At 55.7% G+C, this 15,427-nt stretch overlaps 1 protein-coding gene and 1 long non-coding RNA gene across 4 annotated transcripts; one reads left to right on the top strand and one right to left on the bottom strand.

Moving 5' to 3' along the window:
* Nucleotides 1-7,402: 7,402 nt before the first annotated feature.
* Nucleotides 7,403-8,171, top strand: LOC125114736 (uncharacterized). Of its 3 annotated transcripts, none has more exons than XR_007131889.1 (2): nucleotides 7,403-7,543; nucleotides 7,707-8,171. It is a non-coding gene; the product is annotated as an uncharacterized LOC125114736 (long non-coding RNA). The 3 variants fall into 3 exon arrangements; XR_007131887.1 differs by having other exon boundaries at nucleotides 7,409-7,543; nucleotides 7,694-8,171; XR_007131888.1 differs by having other exon boundaries at nucleotides 7,409-7,543; nucleotides 7,670-8,171.
* A 2,184-nt stretch (nucleotides 8,172-10,355) lies between these two features.
* PPY (pancreatic polypeptide) lies at nucleotides 10,356-12,017 on the bottom strand. The gene is made up of 4 exons (XM_047756786.1): nucleotides 11,979-12,017; nucleotides 10,923-11,110; nucleotides 10,644-10,712; nucleotides 10,356-10,503 (listed from the first exon to the last, which is right to left on the bottom strand). The coding sequence occupies exons 1-4, from the start codon at nucleotides 12,015-12,017 to the stop codon at nucleotides 10,479-10,481; spliced, it is 321 nt and encodes a 106-aa protein (XP_047612742.1). The 3' UTR covers nucleotides 10,356-10,478.
* Nucleotides 12,018-15,427: the final 3,410 nt, after the last annotated feature.

Raw genomic sequence — 15,427 nt, 5'->3', positions numbered from 1 at the left:
GAGTAAGGGACTATTCCCTCCGCTGGAGTTCAGTCTGGCACAGGAGCCAGACGTGGGCATCCCCTGCCAGAAGACCCAAAACACACCGTTACAGCCACCTGATCGGAACAAGAGCCCCAGGAGCCCAGGACCGGGTGGGGAGGGGACATTGGGGGGTGGGGGGGCGTTGCTCTCACAGAAGAGGAATCACCAGGATTGGCTCCCAGGGCAAAGAGAGGGATGAGGGGAACCCAAAGGTGCAAAGCGAACAGGTGGAGGGTTGGACAGGTATCTTGACACACGAACAGCAGATATGGCTGGCCCAGAACAGGGGAAAGACAAAGAAACTGTGACCCATCTCAGCAAAGAAGCGTAGTACTCAGCAAGAAAACAGAACGGCAGCCTCCTGTGGCACAGCGCGTTAAAGATCCCGTGTTGTGGAGTTCCCGTCGTGGCGCAGTGGTTAACGAATCCGACTAGGAACCATGAGGTTGCGGGTTCGGTCCCTGCCCTTGCTCAGTGGGTTAACGATCCGGCGTTGCCGTGAGCTGTGGTGTAGGTCGCAGACGCGGCTCGGATCCCGCGTTGCTGTGGCTCTGGCGCAGGCCAGTGGCTACAGCTCCGATTCAACCCCTGGCCTGGGAACCTCCATATGCCGCGGCCCAAGAAATAGCAACAACAACAACAACAACAACAACAAATTTGAAGGGAACTGAAAGAGCTGAGATTAAAAAAAAAAAAAAAAGATCCCGTGTTGTCACTGCAGCAGCATGAGTCACTGCTATGGCTCTGGTTCAGTCGCAGGAACTTCTGTACCTGGTGGGTGTGGCTGGGAAAAAAAAGAAAGAAAGAGGGAGAGAGAGAGAGAGAGAGAGAGAAAGAAAGACGAAAGAAAGAAGGAAAGAAAGAAAGAAGGAAGGAAAGAAAGAAAGAAAGAAAGAAAGAAAGAAAGAAAGAAAGAAAGAAAGAAAGAAAGAAAGAAAGAAAGAAAGAAAGAAAGAAAGAAAGAAAGAAAAAACAAATGGCTGATAGGCCTAACAATACGGGAGAAAAGTCAAAAATGCAATGGTGAGTGAAAGAAGCCAGACACAAAAAGAACATGCTGTTTGCCAGCATTTAGATGAAGTTCTAAAATAGGCCAGAGATGGATCAGTGGTCGCCCGGGGCCGGAGGGAACTTGCTGGGCTGATGCAAATGCTCTGTATCTCGACTCTGGGGGTGGCTACATATTTGTCAAAACTCATCCAACTGTGAACCTAAAATGGGCAGATTTTTGTGTTTAAATTCTTCTACCACCTTTTAAAAAAAAATTTTTTTTAATGTACGCTGAGGTCAAACTGTGAAGGACTTCAGATGTCAAGCTAAGAAGATCGGACTTTAGCCAGGAAGTAATGGGAGGCTTATTGTCATTTGTTTATGTATTTATTTATTTTGTCTTTTCAGGGCTGCACCTGCAGCATATGGAAGTCTCTGGGCTAAGGGTCAAATCAGAGCTGCAGCTGCCAGCCTTCACCACAGCCACAGCAACGTCGGATCAGAGCCGTGTCTGTGACCTACACCACAGTTGAGGCAATGCCAAATCTTTTAACCCACTCAGTGAGGCCAGGGATCGAACTCCCATCCTCCTGGATACTAGCCTGGTTCGTTTCCACTGAGCCATAATGGGGACTCCTCGGAGACTTATTCATCAAAGGTTTTTCAGCTTGGTTTGGTAGAAAGTTAAAATTCCAATTCGAGTCAGCTTAAGCAAAAGAGAGAATTTCTCTGAAGGGTCCTGGGGCGATTCACAGAATTTAAGAAAGATTTGGGGCTGAAAGCCAGAGGAGCCTTCTCTCAGTTTTGCCTCCCAATAACTCTGTGACTTAGCTCCAACGATCCCCAACCACCATAGCTGAGGACACTGTGCTCAGAGAAGCAAAGTGGCTTATCCAGGGACACAGAGCCAGCAAGCGGCATGGCAAGGTTGGAGCACAGATCAGCCCGACACTGTATCTTGATGACCGGGCTTGGAGAAGCAGGGAAGAGTTCGCTTGAAAAGGCCTCTGAGAAGTTCCTATAGTGGCTCAGAGGAAACTAATCTGACTGGCAACCATGAGGTTTCGGGTTTGATCCCCGGCCTTGCTCAGTGGGTTAAGGATCCGGCATTGCCATGAGCTGTGGTGTAGGTCACAGACATGGCTCGGGTCTGGTGTTGCTGTGACTGTGGTGTAGGCTGACAGCTACAGCTCCAATTGGATCCCTAGCCTGGGAACCTCATATGCCATGGGTACGACCCTAAAAACCAAAGAAAAAAAAAAAAAGAAAAGGCCTTGTCATGGCCCAGCAGGTTATGAACCTGACTAGGATCCATGAGGATGCAAGTTTGATCCCTGGCCTTGCTCAGTGGGTTAAGGATCCGGTGTTGCCATGAGCTGTGGCACAGGCCACAGAAGCAGCTCAAATCTAGCAGATGTGGCGTTGTTGTGGCTGTGGTGTAGCATTGTTGTGGCTGTGGTGTAGGCAGGCAGCTGCAACTCCTATTCTACCCTTAGCCCCTGGGAGCTTCCACATGCCACAAGCACAGCCTAAAAACACGAAAAAAAGAAAAAAGACAGGAGTTCCTGTCGTGGTGCAGGGGTTAACGAATCTGACTAGGAACCATGGGGTTGCAGGTTCGACCCCTGGCCTTGCTCAGTGGGTTAAAGATCTGGCGTTGCCGTGAGCTCTGGTGTAGGTCACAGACATGGCTCGGATCCTGCGTTGCTGTGGCTGTGGCGTAGGCTGGTGGCTACAGCTCCGATTAGACCCCTAGCCTGGGAACCTCCATATGCCGAGGGAGCAGCCCTAGAAAAGGCAAAAAGACAAAAAAAAAGACAAAAGAAAAGGCCTTCCGAGGGAGACTGGGCAGGGAGGGGGGCACAAAGCATGGCCAGCAACCCTGCTTGAATTAGGAGCAGTTCATAGGCCAAGGGACTGGGAGGCAATGGAGGGGGACTCGGAACTGGAGATGGTCAGAGGGAGGCCTGAGGGGCACAAAGGATGTCATTGGAGGGGGCGGTGGGGGGGCAGCCGTGGGGAGGGGGGAGCTTTCCAAGAAGATAGACGTGCTTTTCCAGATCTGATTGGGTAGTCTCAGAACGTCTCTGAGCCTGGTTCCTCAAATGCAAAAGGAGTTAGTTGACAATGCCTGCACGGGTCATCAGAGATGCGGCAACAGGATGCTCCTCCCGGTACCGGCACCGGGCGACTGCAGTGACGATCGGTCAGCAGTATCCGAGGGCGCCCTCACAGATCTGTTGTTATTGAGAACGCTATTGAGTCCTTTGTGCCTCCTTCCCCAACCCACCAACCCTATCAAGCATTTTCTCTTACTCCAGGCCAGGAAAGAGGGGTGCCAAGCGTCATCCCTCAGAACTTGACAGTTCCTGGACGGAACTGAGCCCGGAAAGTGAGCGATTGAGGGGCCCTGGTGTCCAAGGAGGAGCCCCGGAGGTTCCGTAAGGCCCGCCGCCTAGGTTCTCGCAGCCAAAGCTGCCAGGGACGCATCTTTGAGCTCTTTTGGAGCTGGGGGTGTCAGTACCAGGCTTGTCCCTAGGTAGCACAAATCATAGCCTGTTGGTTGGGATTTGAGGTACATTGGCCCCTAGAGCGCTCCTTTTGCCTGGTACTATGAATTTTTTTCTCTTTTTCGGCCGCCCCACAGTATATCGAGTTCCAGGGGCCAGGAATCACATCTGAGCTGCAACTGAGACCTCCACTGCAGCTGCGGCAATACCACGGTGCCTGGCCAGGGATCGAACCCGCGTCCCAGCACTGCAGAGATACCACCGATCCCATTGCCCCCCAGCAGGAACTCCGTACTATGAAATTTTATCATAAGGTTCTCATTTCCTTTTCTGGAGCTTCTTGGCTCCATGGAAATGTAGTCTTGCTCTCACTTGGCCACAGGGGCATCAAATTATCTACGGTGACACTGACACTGAGTTTCTCAGCCCCTCCCCTGAGGGAAAAATGTAGACGGAGGAAAGCAGGCATCCAGGAGCGGAGGGGCTCCTGCACGTGAAGCACTTCTTTGTGCCAGGAGCTGTCCGAAGGCTTCAGCTACATCATCTTACTCAATCCTCACCACAGCTCTACGCTACAGGTATAACCAGCTCCATCTCACAGACAGGATGTGGAGGCTCAGAGGTCTTCATCAGAGGCCTTAATCTTTTTTTTTTTTTTGTCTTTTTCACCTTTTTTTTCTAGGGCTGCTCCCGCAGCATATGGAGGTTCCCAGGCTAGAGGTCTAATCGGAGCTGTAGCCACCGGTCTACACCAGAGTCACAGCAATATGGGATCCGAGCCACATCTGTGACCTCCACCACAGCTCACGGCAACGCCAGATCGTTAACCCACTGAGTGAGGCCAGGGATCAAACCGGAAACCTCATGGTTCCTAGTCGGATTCGTTAACCACTGCACCACCACGGGAACTCCAGAGGCCTTAATCTTGACCTTAATCAGCCAGGAGGTAGTGAAGTCAGGACTCCTACCCAGAAACCCCTGCTCTCCCTACGGTGCCCCTTCTGGGCGTGGGGTGGGCATAAAAAAGCATCAGCCCACATGTCACAATCTCACCCCAGAAAAGTACCACTGTTGAGCCGTGAGAAGGGCCCTGACAGGCCACACAGCCAAAACTCTGTGACCTGAGGCAGCCCAAGGCCTGAGTTCATCCTTCAGGCGGGCAGCCAAGACCCACCAGCCTTCAGAATGCTCTGCAGGGCAGCCATCGGGGGGCTCCAAACGGGCTGCGCAGGCAGAGAACATCTCTAGGACGAGCAGTCAGGCCTGCAGTTCTAAAATCGCAGCTTCCCCCACCCACCCCTACGCCAGAAGCCTAGAGGCCAGGAGTTAGGGGTGCCAAGGTCCCACAGCAGCCCTTCGGGGAAAGCAGGGACCCTAGATCCAGCTGGATGGGAAGGAGCACCTCATCTCTCAACACAGCTTCCCTCCCAACCCCGCAAATAGCCTCCGGGCAAAGCACAGCCCCCACTCGCAACCCCAGACGCAGCTCCTCCCTAGAATCTGTAGGTTTGGAGCAAAAAGTTGCCCTGCTCCCCCACCTCTGCCACCCACACCTCTGGGCCTCTGGCAGGGACTGTGCCCTGGTCAGGACAGCTGGCAGCCCGTGTGCTTCCACCCCCACCTTCTCCCTGTTCCCAACTCCCAGGTTATGACTCAGGGGCAGGAAAAGGAGGCCAAGTCGGGGGTGGAGCCTTAGAAGGAGCGGGGGCACGGATCCCGAGGAATATAAAGGGCCTGGGAGGTCCTGGCCAGAGACCCTTCCGCGGGCTACTCTGCACCTGCCCAGCACCATGGTAATGTCCATTGGGCCCAGCTGTGTTCTCCGGGAGCTTGGGATAGAGGCTGATACCAAGGGCCCCTCCTTACGCCATGAGGGCATGAAGGAGTGAGGCCTGAGCAGCCTCCTCTTCCAGTCCGATGGCCATGACAGCCGCCAGGGTTTCCAGCCCTTGCTTTGGGGATGAAGGGAGTTCCTGGTCAAGAGAGGGCTGAGGAACTCCCGTCGTGGCGCAGTGGTTAATGAATCTGACTAGGAACCATGGGGTTGCAGGTTCGACCCCTGGCCTTGCTCAGTGGGTTAAGGATCCGGCGTTGCCGTGAGCTGTGGTGTAGGTTGCAGATGCGGCTCGGATCCCGTGTTGCTGTGGCTCTGGTGTAGGCTGGTGGCTACGGCTCCGATTCGACCCCTAGCCTGGGAACCTCCATATGCCGCAGGAGCGGCCCAAGAAATAGCAAAAAGACAAAAAAAAAGAGAGAGAGAGAGAGACAGGGCTGAGGTTGGAAGTTCCTGCTGTGGCTCAGCAGTAATGAACCCAACTCGTATCCTTAAGGATGCAGGTTCCATCCCTGGCCTCGCTCAGTGGATTAAAGGATCCAGCGTTGCCGTGAGCTGTGGCGTAGGTCGCAGACACGCCTTGGATCCCTGGTTGCTATGGCTGTAGGCCGGCAGCTGTAGCTCCGATTTGACACTTAGCCTGCAAACTTCTAAATGCTGTAGGTTCGGCCCTTAAAAAGGAGGGGACTGGAGTTCCCATTGTGGCATAGGGGAAACAAGTCCACCTGGTAATCATGAGGTTGTGGGTTCAATCCCTGACCTCTCTCAGCAGGTTAAGGATCCATCATTGCTGTGAGCTGTGGTGTAGGTCGCAGATGCAGCTGCATTGCCTTGGCGGTGGTGTAGGGCGGCAGCTACAGCTCCGATTCAACCCCTAGCCTGGGAACCTCCATGTGTCTTGGGTGCACCCTAAAAAAAATGGTGGGGGCACTGAGGGTCTCAGGGGCCCCAGTGGTCTGTAGCATGTGTTCCGACATCATAGTATGTGAATCTCTGTGCCTGTGTGTTGCCGGCCCAAAATTCTCTGTGCAGGGTTGTGTGTGTGTGTTGGGGGAAATAATTTGGGGGCCAGCAGTTCTATGTGCAACTTGTCCAGTCTTTCATTTAACATGTACTACTGAGCATCTACTAAGTGTCAGGCACTGTTTTAGGTGCTTGTGATATATCAGTGAAAAAAACAGGTAAGAAGCCAGCTGTCACAGTGCTTACACTGGTGGAGGGTGGGGATGAAGACAGTTAAAAAAAAAAAAAAAAAAAGCATAGGTACCATCTTAACAGCAGGTTCAGGATCTAGTGTTTCCGCTGCAGCAGTTTGGGTCGCTCCTATGGCCTGGGTCCAATCTCTGGCCCGGGGAACTTCCACATGCCAGGGGGCCGGCCAAATTAAAAAAAAAAAAAAAAAAAACATAGAATATAATAAGTTAGAAGGGTCCCGGTTGGGGGGTGAGGGGTAGTACCACCAGATGGATGGGTTGCAATTTTAAATAGGGGCATCCGAGTCGGGTCCATTTAGAAGGCACAGGTGGAGCGATGCCTGAAGGAGGCGAGGAAGGAGGCAGGCCATGGGGCTGTCTGGCGGAAGGCTTCCAGGCCGAGGGAACTGGCAGGTCTGGTATTTTTGAGGACTGGCAAGGAGGCGGGAGAAGCAAGAACGCGGTGAGGCAGGAGTCGCGGAAGAAGTCAGTGAGGCCAGGGAGCTGACCAATGGCTCTATGCCGCCCTCGCGTGCCCGTCTCAGGACGTGCCTCTCAGTCCAGCCGCAGGGCCCCGTCACCCGGTGCTTCGTGCGCATCCGTGTGCACGTCCAAGTGTGCACTGTTGGGCCTGGGCACCTGGAAGTCCCTTATGACGCCCACATACCTGCGTATATCCCAGAGTCCGAAGGTTTCTGAGTCTGAGCGCCTGCGTGCCCCAGCGCGCCCACCCAGCCGCGCGTAAAGGCCTGGGCATCAGGTGACCCCCACCCCCATCCCGCGCGCCTCTGTCTGCCCCGCCCCCTCCAGGCTTCAACTCTGCGCTGCGCGTGCGCAGTGGCCCTGGTGGCCCTGGTGGTGCTGCTCCAGCAACCGGACGCGGCGGTGGGGCAGGAGCTGCAAGTGCAGCAGCCCCTCTGGCCAAGGGCGGCCAGTTGGCTGCCCAGCTTCAGCCATTTAAATAAGTACTTTGAGAAGCTCTTCGGTAGCAGGTAGGCGGGCGGAGAGGGAGGGAAGAAGGGAGGGAAAGGAGAGCAAACGACCACCTGCTCCCCTCCCCCTCCCCACCCCACCCCACCCCACTCCCCGCGGATCACAGCCAAGAACTGGGCCCGCAGAGCGGCCCCATGACCTCTGCAAAGACGTGTTCCCCAGCATGAAGTCTAAGAAATCTAAAGACGCGAAAAAGCCCGATACACCACCAGCGAATGCTACGAAACCCCTTCAAGCAAACGCCATGAAACCTCTGTCTGAGAATGCCATGAAACTACCCCAACAGAACAGCACGAATCCTGCACCCCGGAACCGCATGAAACCCTGACCACCAGCCTCCTCCCAGGGCCCCAGGTAGGAGAGCCTGGGCTCAGCTGGCACCACTCAGGAGCCTCGGAACTGGGGTCAGGTCGGAACTGGGGGCAAGTTGAACAGGAGGGGAAGGAAGCCCTGGAGGGTAAGGGGACTCCAGGGTCCCGGGGACTTCTTCTCCAGGCTGGGCTTTGACTTCTGGAAGCCCAGCGTAAGAATCCCCCAGAATATAAACCAACCCCCTTTATGTTCTGAGAAGGGCCCTAACTCCTGCCTACTCCACCCCCAGTGGGACCAATAAAGAGAATCACTGTTGCTTCCTTGGCGTCTGTGGGCCCTGGGCAGGAGGAACCTGTCATTCCTGATGGGAGGGGGGACCCTGGAGCTGTAACTCTGATTTGACCCCAAGCCTGGAACTTCATATGCCGAGGGTGTAGCCCTTCAAAAAAAGAATCAGCCTGAGCCATGCATTGTTTAGTGGCAGAACCTTCTCCAGCCTTTGCTTTTTTGGGGTCGAGTTCCACCTTCAGGTCGTTTGCACACACCAGGCACAGCCAAGACTTGAGGGGAACCATGATTGTGCTGTGGGTGCCGTGGTGTCCGTGTGAGATGCTGAGCCCAGGAAAGAGGACCCCTGGTCCACCAAACCCACAAGCCCCATCTCTTTAGGCGGAACATGTGGAGCAGATAGGAGAAGCCAGTCCAGGAACCAGAAAGGTCCTGATTCTCTGACGTCTCCCCCGCTCCCCCAGCAGTGATGATCTCTTGTCCACGGGTGCTCCCAGCCCCCAGGAAAAAAGGAGAGAGACAAGGTCGCTCCCTCCTAGTCACACACAGACACACACCCCCATCCCCGTCTACTCAGGATGCCTGAGATGGGCAAGGCTGGTCAAGGCCCCTGGGCCCCACTGGGACCCCCTCCTCAGCGCAGGCCTCCCCAGGCTGGATCCAGGGCCTCGCCTCCCAGAGCTGGAGGGTGCCGTTCACAGACGGGACTCCTGGACGTGGCCTCTCAGTTCATCTGGCCTCCTCCTGGGAAGGCCCACTTCCCCCTCGACCTCCCCTCCTGCGATCGCTTGAACAGTTCCTACGCCCAACTGTTCATTCCCTCTCAGGACAAGCTGTTTCCAGTTTTCTGGTTATTTCAGGCGCTTCCTTAGAGTCAAGGACAGCCTGCCTTCCCAGGGCCCCTCCAGGAGCCCCATGGAGTTGACCATGGCCCTCTGCCATAGATGGAGCTGCAGTTTTGTTTGTTTGTTTGTTTTTTTAGGGCCGCACTCATGGCAACGCCAGATCTGTGACCTAAGCCGCAGCTTGCGGTGGCTCCAGCTCCTTAACCCATGGAGCGAAGCCAGGGGTCCAACCCGCATCTTCATGGATACTAGTCGGGTTCCTTACTGCCGAGCCACAAGGGGAACTCCTGCATATTTCTGAGGAGCAGTTATCCCTCTGTTCATCTTTCTGGCATGCTTCATGGGAACAGCTTCTCGGCTGCAAGTCTGCCCCTCAGAAGCTCCCGTTTTCCTGGGTCAAGGCCTGAACGTTTCCCATGCGTTGTTATCTCATGTCCTGCTCACGACAACCCTGTCATTCTTCCCATTTTACAGATAAAGAACCTAAGGCTCAGAGAGGTTAAGTTTTTGCCTAAAAGCCCACAGACAGAACATGGCCGATCCCAGGTTCAAACCCAGCTTCATCTGACTCTAAAGCCAATGCCCTATCCACCTATTAGATTGCCCTCTGCTGCCAGACCTCGGACAAGCTGCCGTACCTCTCTTGAGCCTCAGTTTCCTCCTCTGGAAAGTGAGGATAACCGTATCTCCCCCTCGCAGGGTTGTCGAGAGGGTTAAAAGCCCCTGGCACACAGTAGGCTTCTTTTGCCAACAGCCTCTCATGACACCACCTCCAGCCCCCTCCCCATCACTGGTCACCCTCCACTGGCCGTGCTTCGGCTGGGCACCATGCCCCATGAAGAGCCGAGCTCCAGCTGAACGCACAGAGTGACGCACCTCTGATGCCCAGAGGAGAGCAGCTCTGATGCCACCAAGGCAGCCAGTGACTGTCTTAACCACAGTCATTCCTCTGGGCTGGGCTGTCACCCCCCTGCCCCCATCCCAAGGATATATATGAATTAGCACTACTTCACCTACCGCTTAGGCCATAGGAACGCCTTGGTGGGGCGGGGGTGGGTGGGTTGGGGAGGGCTGCCATCAGGCCAGTGATCAGGAGGGTCTCAACGGGCTGGAACAGGACGAATCAAGCTTCACGGACTGTGGGGGTAGTCCTCGGCCCCCCACTCTGGGGCCACAACCTGCCCCTCTATGACGTAGAGAGGATGAGCTGAGTGGCTCGTCTAAGGATGCTGCACACGTTCTGGATCATGAGTAGCCCCTCCTCTCCCTCCCCCTCCTCCCTGCCCTCCCCCTTTTCTTCCTGTGCATCTGGCCTGCTCCTGCCCCCGACCAGGGGTCCCCAGAATCACACAGAGAGAGGGAGGCCGTGGTCTTGACTTGCTTTATTTAGCCTGTTTGGGAGCAGGGAGCAAGCTTGGCCAGAACCGAGGGTGTGGACGGGAAAGCTGGGCCTGCATGGCCCTTGGAGTCAAAGAAGCAGGAGGTGGCGTTACGCGCCTATTGGGCTGAGCTCCCTGTGAGGAGAGGGCAGAACACGGCAGTGTGAGTGGGTAGTCCTCATGGCCTCGGGAGAGCTCAGGCCGGCCCTGGGCCCTGGTTCCCACCCCTGGTCCCGCCCAGGCATCTGGGCTCGGGGGCAAGGAATCAAACCTACCTTGGGGCAGCTGCATGTAAGGAGCCGCACTTCAAGTCCATTGGGTCTTCTTCGTCCCTTTTCCCGTACCTGGGAGGGGAGAGGCAGCTGGGGCCAGCGCCGTGCCCGAGGGGCCAGCTCGCCTGCCTCCTGCCTCCTACCCTGAGTACCATCCCGCCCGGGGCCTGAGGCCAGATCCATAGAGGTGCGCTGCTTTCCCAAGAGCATGGAAGGGGCTAGGCTGGGGTGGCGGCCCTGGGTCCCGGGGGGCTGGAATCGCGCACCCTCTCTCACACATACCTGGGCCTGGTCAGCATGTTGATGTATCTGCGGAGCTCAGCCGCGTACTGGGCCATCTGCTCTGGCGTGGCGTCATCCCCGGGGTACACTGGCTCCAGTGGGGCCCCCTGGGCGCCCAGGGGTGGCTGCAGCAACAGTGCCACACACGTGGACAGGAGCAGCAGGAAGAGGCAGCGGCGTGTGGCCATCTGAGGAGCAAGGAGCAGGGAGATAGAAGCAGCACGGAGCCTACCTGCCCAGCTCCTTGGCCCATCACCCATGTCTCCGAGCCCGGGGACAGAGGGGCAGAGCAAAGGGCTACCAGACTGGACCGCCCCACCTCCAAGATCCTGCCCTGGAGAATGTGACAGCCCCTCTCAGGAGCTTTGCAGCAACTGGAGCTCCTCCAGAGCCTGGATAAAGGAGGAGGTGGGGACATGGGGTGGGAGACCCAGGCCTCATAACATGCTGGGCCTGATGGTTCTGGAGGGGTAGGTTCGGGGTGGGAATTGGAGGAGAGGGGCTGCTGGGAAGTGGGGGCACAGAGCATGAACTTGGCAGAAATCCACGGCCCATGGGTCTGGCACACTCCCCTCCCCCAGCGCCCCCTGCCAGGGACAAACAGGCAGAGGCAGGTCCAGGAGGAGACACTACAGCCCTGTCACCCTGAACGGGAGGTGCAGTCACACACACGGACCCCAGTCACTCCCAGGGTTGCAGTCACTCACCCATCTGTCCACAGCCACCAGCCCCTGCCCGCCCCCACCCCTCCCCACCCATTTGCAGTCTTCTAGTCAGCAGACTGCTCTTCCGGGGTGACAGATTTGTCCAGATGTAAAGCTGGACCCCAAGCAGAGCCTCAGGCCTCCTGAGGCCCCCAGCCCTGCCGAGCATCTACTCCTTCCCCGCATCCCAGCCCCAGCCCCTTGGAACCACAGGGCCCCCAGTGCTCGGGGCAGGCTGAGCCCACTTACCCTGAGTTCTGAGCGAGCGGGCGTTGGACCAAGCAGGGAGCTGCCTCAGGCCGGATGGTTCCCCCTGCCCTTGGCCATGCCCCTTTTATAGTCCTCAGCCCACCAGAGTCCCCGCCTCCTGGCAGCCTCCCTCACTCTCCATCCCTCCCCCCTCCTCCCGCCATCTCCCTGGTGCCAGACCAATGCCAGTGCTAGCACCAGGGACCGGAGGGGGACAGGGCAGTGTTGTGGGTGCCACGCCAGCGGCATGAGGGGTAAAAGTGGACCACAATCCCTCTCCTGTCAGCCCCTGTCTGCCTTTGGGCGCCAGAGCAGGCTTCGTTCAAGCAGGACGGGGTTCGGGGACTTCAGGATAACTCAAAGGTTCTGATCGCAGGTGGCAGAACAGCCCCTTCGCCTCCCAAGGATTAATCCTTATCATCAGATTCCCTTAGGGCAGAAGATTGAGGCTGTGACACTGCAACTCCAGGGATGAGGGATGGAGACTCAGGATTTGCTTTCCATTTTGTGATGAGAACAAGACGGACATGAGGGGAGTGTCCGTAGTGGCTCAGTGGTTAGCGAATCCGACTAGGAACCATGAGGTTGCGGGTTCAATCCCTGGCCTTGCTCAGCGGGTTAAGGATCCTGTGTTGCCATGAGCTGTGGTGTAGGTCGCAGACGCGGCTCGGATCCTGTGTTGCTATGGCTCTGGCACAGGCCGGCAGCTACAGCTCCGATTCCACCCCTAGCCTGGGAACCTCCATATGCCACGGGAGTGGCCCTAGAAAAGGCAAAAAGACCAAAAAAAAAAAAAAAAAGACGGACCCGAGGGAGATGCATCAGGTAACCAGGGACTGTGGAAAGGAGCAGGGCCCCGGGTGGGGAGGTACCCGCTCCCTTGCTGGTGTGTAAGATGGACAATGAGAACTAATGTGCCTGATTTAAGGGGGATGGGGAGGGGATGCCAGTATCTGTAGCCGCCACCCAGCCCCTCTGCTCCAGGGGAGTGATAAAAATCAGCATCCTTTGTACAGCCTTGAATTTTCCAGAGTGTTCCCAGTTCAGTCACGGCAGCAAACCCCCACAACAACCCATTTTACAGAATCCAAAACTAAGGCTCAGAGATAGTAAGTAACTAAACGCAGGCCATGTAATGAGTCAGCAGGAGAGCCAGGGTTTGAAAGAAAGTCCTAACTCCAAAAAAATCTGGATTCTTGTTTTCCAAGTAGGACTGTCAAAGTATTGTTATAATTTCCCACATCTTGGCTGAGAGCTGTGGGCCTCAGCAGATGAAGACACTTGCCCAAGGTCACACAGGTGCTTAGGACTCAAGTTCTGGCTGAGACTGTCAACCCCGCCAATGCCAGCGCCCCCCCCCTCCCACCCCCCAGGAGCCTCCCCTGCTCAACATCCCTTTCCCAGCCCCCAGCCCCCTCAGCTCAGGCCTAGGAGCGTGTATGAATGATTCAGAGAAGCCTGAGTTGGGAGCAAAAGGCTTCTCACTTCTGAGGTTCTGCTGTCCCAGATCAGGACACTGAAAGCGTGTTGAGGAGTTCCCGTTGTGGCTCAGTGGTTAACGAATCCAACTAGGAACCATGGGGTTGCGAGTTCGATCCCTAGCCTCCCTCAGTGGGTTAAGGATCCAGCGTTGCTGTGGCTGTGGTGTAGGCCAGTGGCTACAGCTCTGATTAGAACCTCCATATGCCCCAGGTGCAGCCTTAAAAAGACAAAAAAAAAAAAAAGTGTGTGATGAGCAAGGAGTTGGTGGGGGAGGTGAGGACTGGAGGTGATGCTGCAGGAATCTGAGCTTTGATTTTCTTCAAAATGATGATAACAAGAGCCTCAGAAAACCAGTGTTCTGCCTTGTTCCTCTTAATTCTGATTTCTGGCAACAGGAAGAACGATAATGCTTCACCCAAGAACAACTTACATTCTGCAAACCGAATCGGGAGGGCGTTCTGTCCTCGCAAGGCCGCACCTTTCTCTGGGCCTCGGTTCCCACTTCCCACATCAAGGAGGGCGAATTAGTGGCTGGTCTCCCGCGGGCTTCCGGCGGGCGGAGGCTGCATCGTGCCACCAGGGGGCGCCAGGCTCCACCCCTAGTTCAACGGGTCTGGGCTCCCATAGGACTGGAGCAGTGGGGGACCAGTTCTGGCCACTACCTGGGTCAAGTCCCAGCTGGTGCAGACAGATGCTAGATCTGGAGGTTGACTCAAGTTCTGGGGCCATTTATAGTTTTGTCCCCTCAAGGAGATAAATAGCTTTGTCAGTGCCTAAAATATGACGGTTACACTATGATGTCAGCAGAACCTACAGCTTTTATTTTTCTTCTTTGCAAACCAGAGATTCCTCTTCTGGGTCTTCTCGGGGATGTTGTGACAACCAAGAAGGAGCAGGTAGTGGATACGCTTTCTAGACTGGATGGCCATGTCCAGACTGGGCGATGCTTCTCACTCACCTTCCTGTGTTCCCAGGGCTTGCCGTGCAGCCAGCCCTGCTGGGTACCAGAAGACACCTAGGACTCACCTGCAGACAGACTAAGTGGACGTGAAAGTGGTCCCCTCCCCCTGCCCAATCCCATGCCCTCTGGGATGGGTACGATGGCCATGGGCAGTGTTGGGGATGGAGTGAAGGCCATGATGAGACTAGGAAGGAAACACCCCAGAAACACCTGGGATCACAGGTGAAGGTGAGTGGACAGTAGCAAGGGGCACGGGGGTCCCCACATATGGACTGCCACCCCCCCAACCCACCTCCCCACCTCCAACCCCGGCCACAGGAGCTCCTCCAAAGCAGCCTGGGCCAACTCTTAGGCCGATGTCTTATACCCACACGGGGTGGCAGCAGCAGAGGTGGGGAAAGCGAATCTGGAGCCATCTCCAGGTACTAGGAACCTGGGGACGCCCTATTCCCTGGAGAAACCCCTGGGCTGAGAATTCTTACGCGCGCGCGCACACACACACACACACACACACACACACATTTCAGGCCCTTGTCTCACCCCTCAGGCCCGACTTGGGGTTCAGTTCTCGAATTTGGAACCTGGGCTCTGTCCCTACTTCCCTCTGCCCTGGGGACTCCCTCTGCCTGGCTCAGGAGTGTTCAATACGCCTTCCTGCCCACCGTGCATGCAAAAGCAAATCCTACCATTGTCAGCCTAAACTTTTTCCTAAAGAGGAAGGCTTTTTTCTTTCTTTTTTTTTTTCTTTTCCTCTCTCTCTCTCTTTATTTATTTTTATTTTATTTATTTTTTTTTTAATGGCTGCACCCATGGCGTGTGGAAGTTCTTGGGCCAGGAGTCGCATCGGAGCTTCAGCTGAGGCCTATGCCACAGCCACAGCAATACTGGATCCCAGACGCATCTGTGACCTACCCTGCAGATTGTGGCACCACCAAATCCTTAACCACTGGGAGAGGCCAAGGATCCAACCTGTATCCTCATGGGTACTAGTCGGGTTCGGTACTGCTGAGCCACAACTGGCACTCCATGCCATTCTGTTCTTAGGAGGGGACGTGCCCTCCTGTGGCAAATGGCACTAAAGGTGACCTTGAAAATACCCCTATCCGCTA

The sequence above is a fragment of the Phacochoerus africanus genome, chromosome 14, assembly GCF_016906955.1.
Source record: "Phacochoerus africanus isolate WHEZ1 chromosome 14, ROS_Pafr_v1, whole genome shotgun sequence".
In the NCBI taxonomy this organism is placed as follows: domain Eukaryota; kingdom Metazoa; phylum Chordata; class Mammalia; order Artiodactyla; family Suidae; genus Phacochoerus; species Phacochoerus africanus.
Note: the sequence above shows the minus strand (reverse complement) of the source record. Positions and strands in the feature narration are given on the sequence as shown.

Coding starts and splice junctions, on each gene's coding strand:
- PPY (XM_047756786.1), bottom strand. CDS start 12,017: ATGGAGAGTGAGGGAGGCTGCCAGGAGGCGGGGACTCTG. Junction 11,111..11,978: donor GCCAGGAGGCGGGGACTCTG/GTGGGCTGAGGA, acceptor CTTGCTCCTCAG/ATGGCCACACGCCGCTGCCT. Junction 10,504..10,643: donor TTACATGCAGCTGCCCCAAG/GTAGGTTTGATT, acceptor CTCTCCTCACAG/GGAGCTCAGCCCAATAGGCG.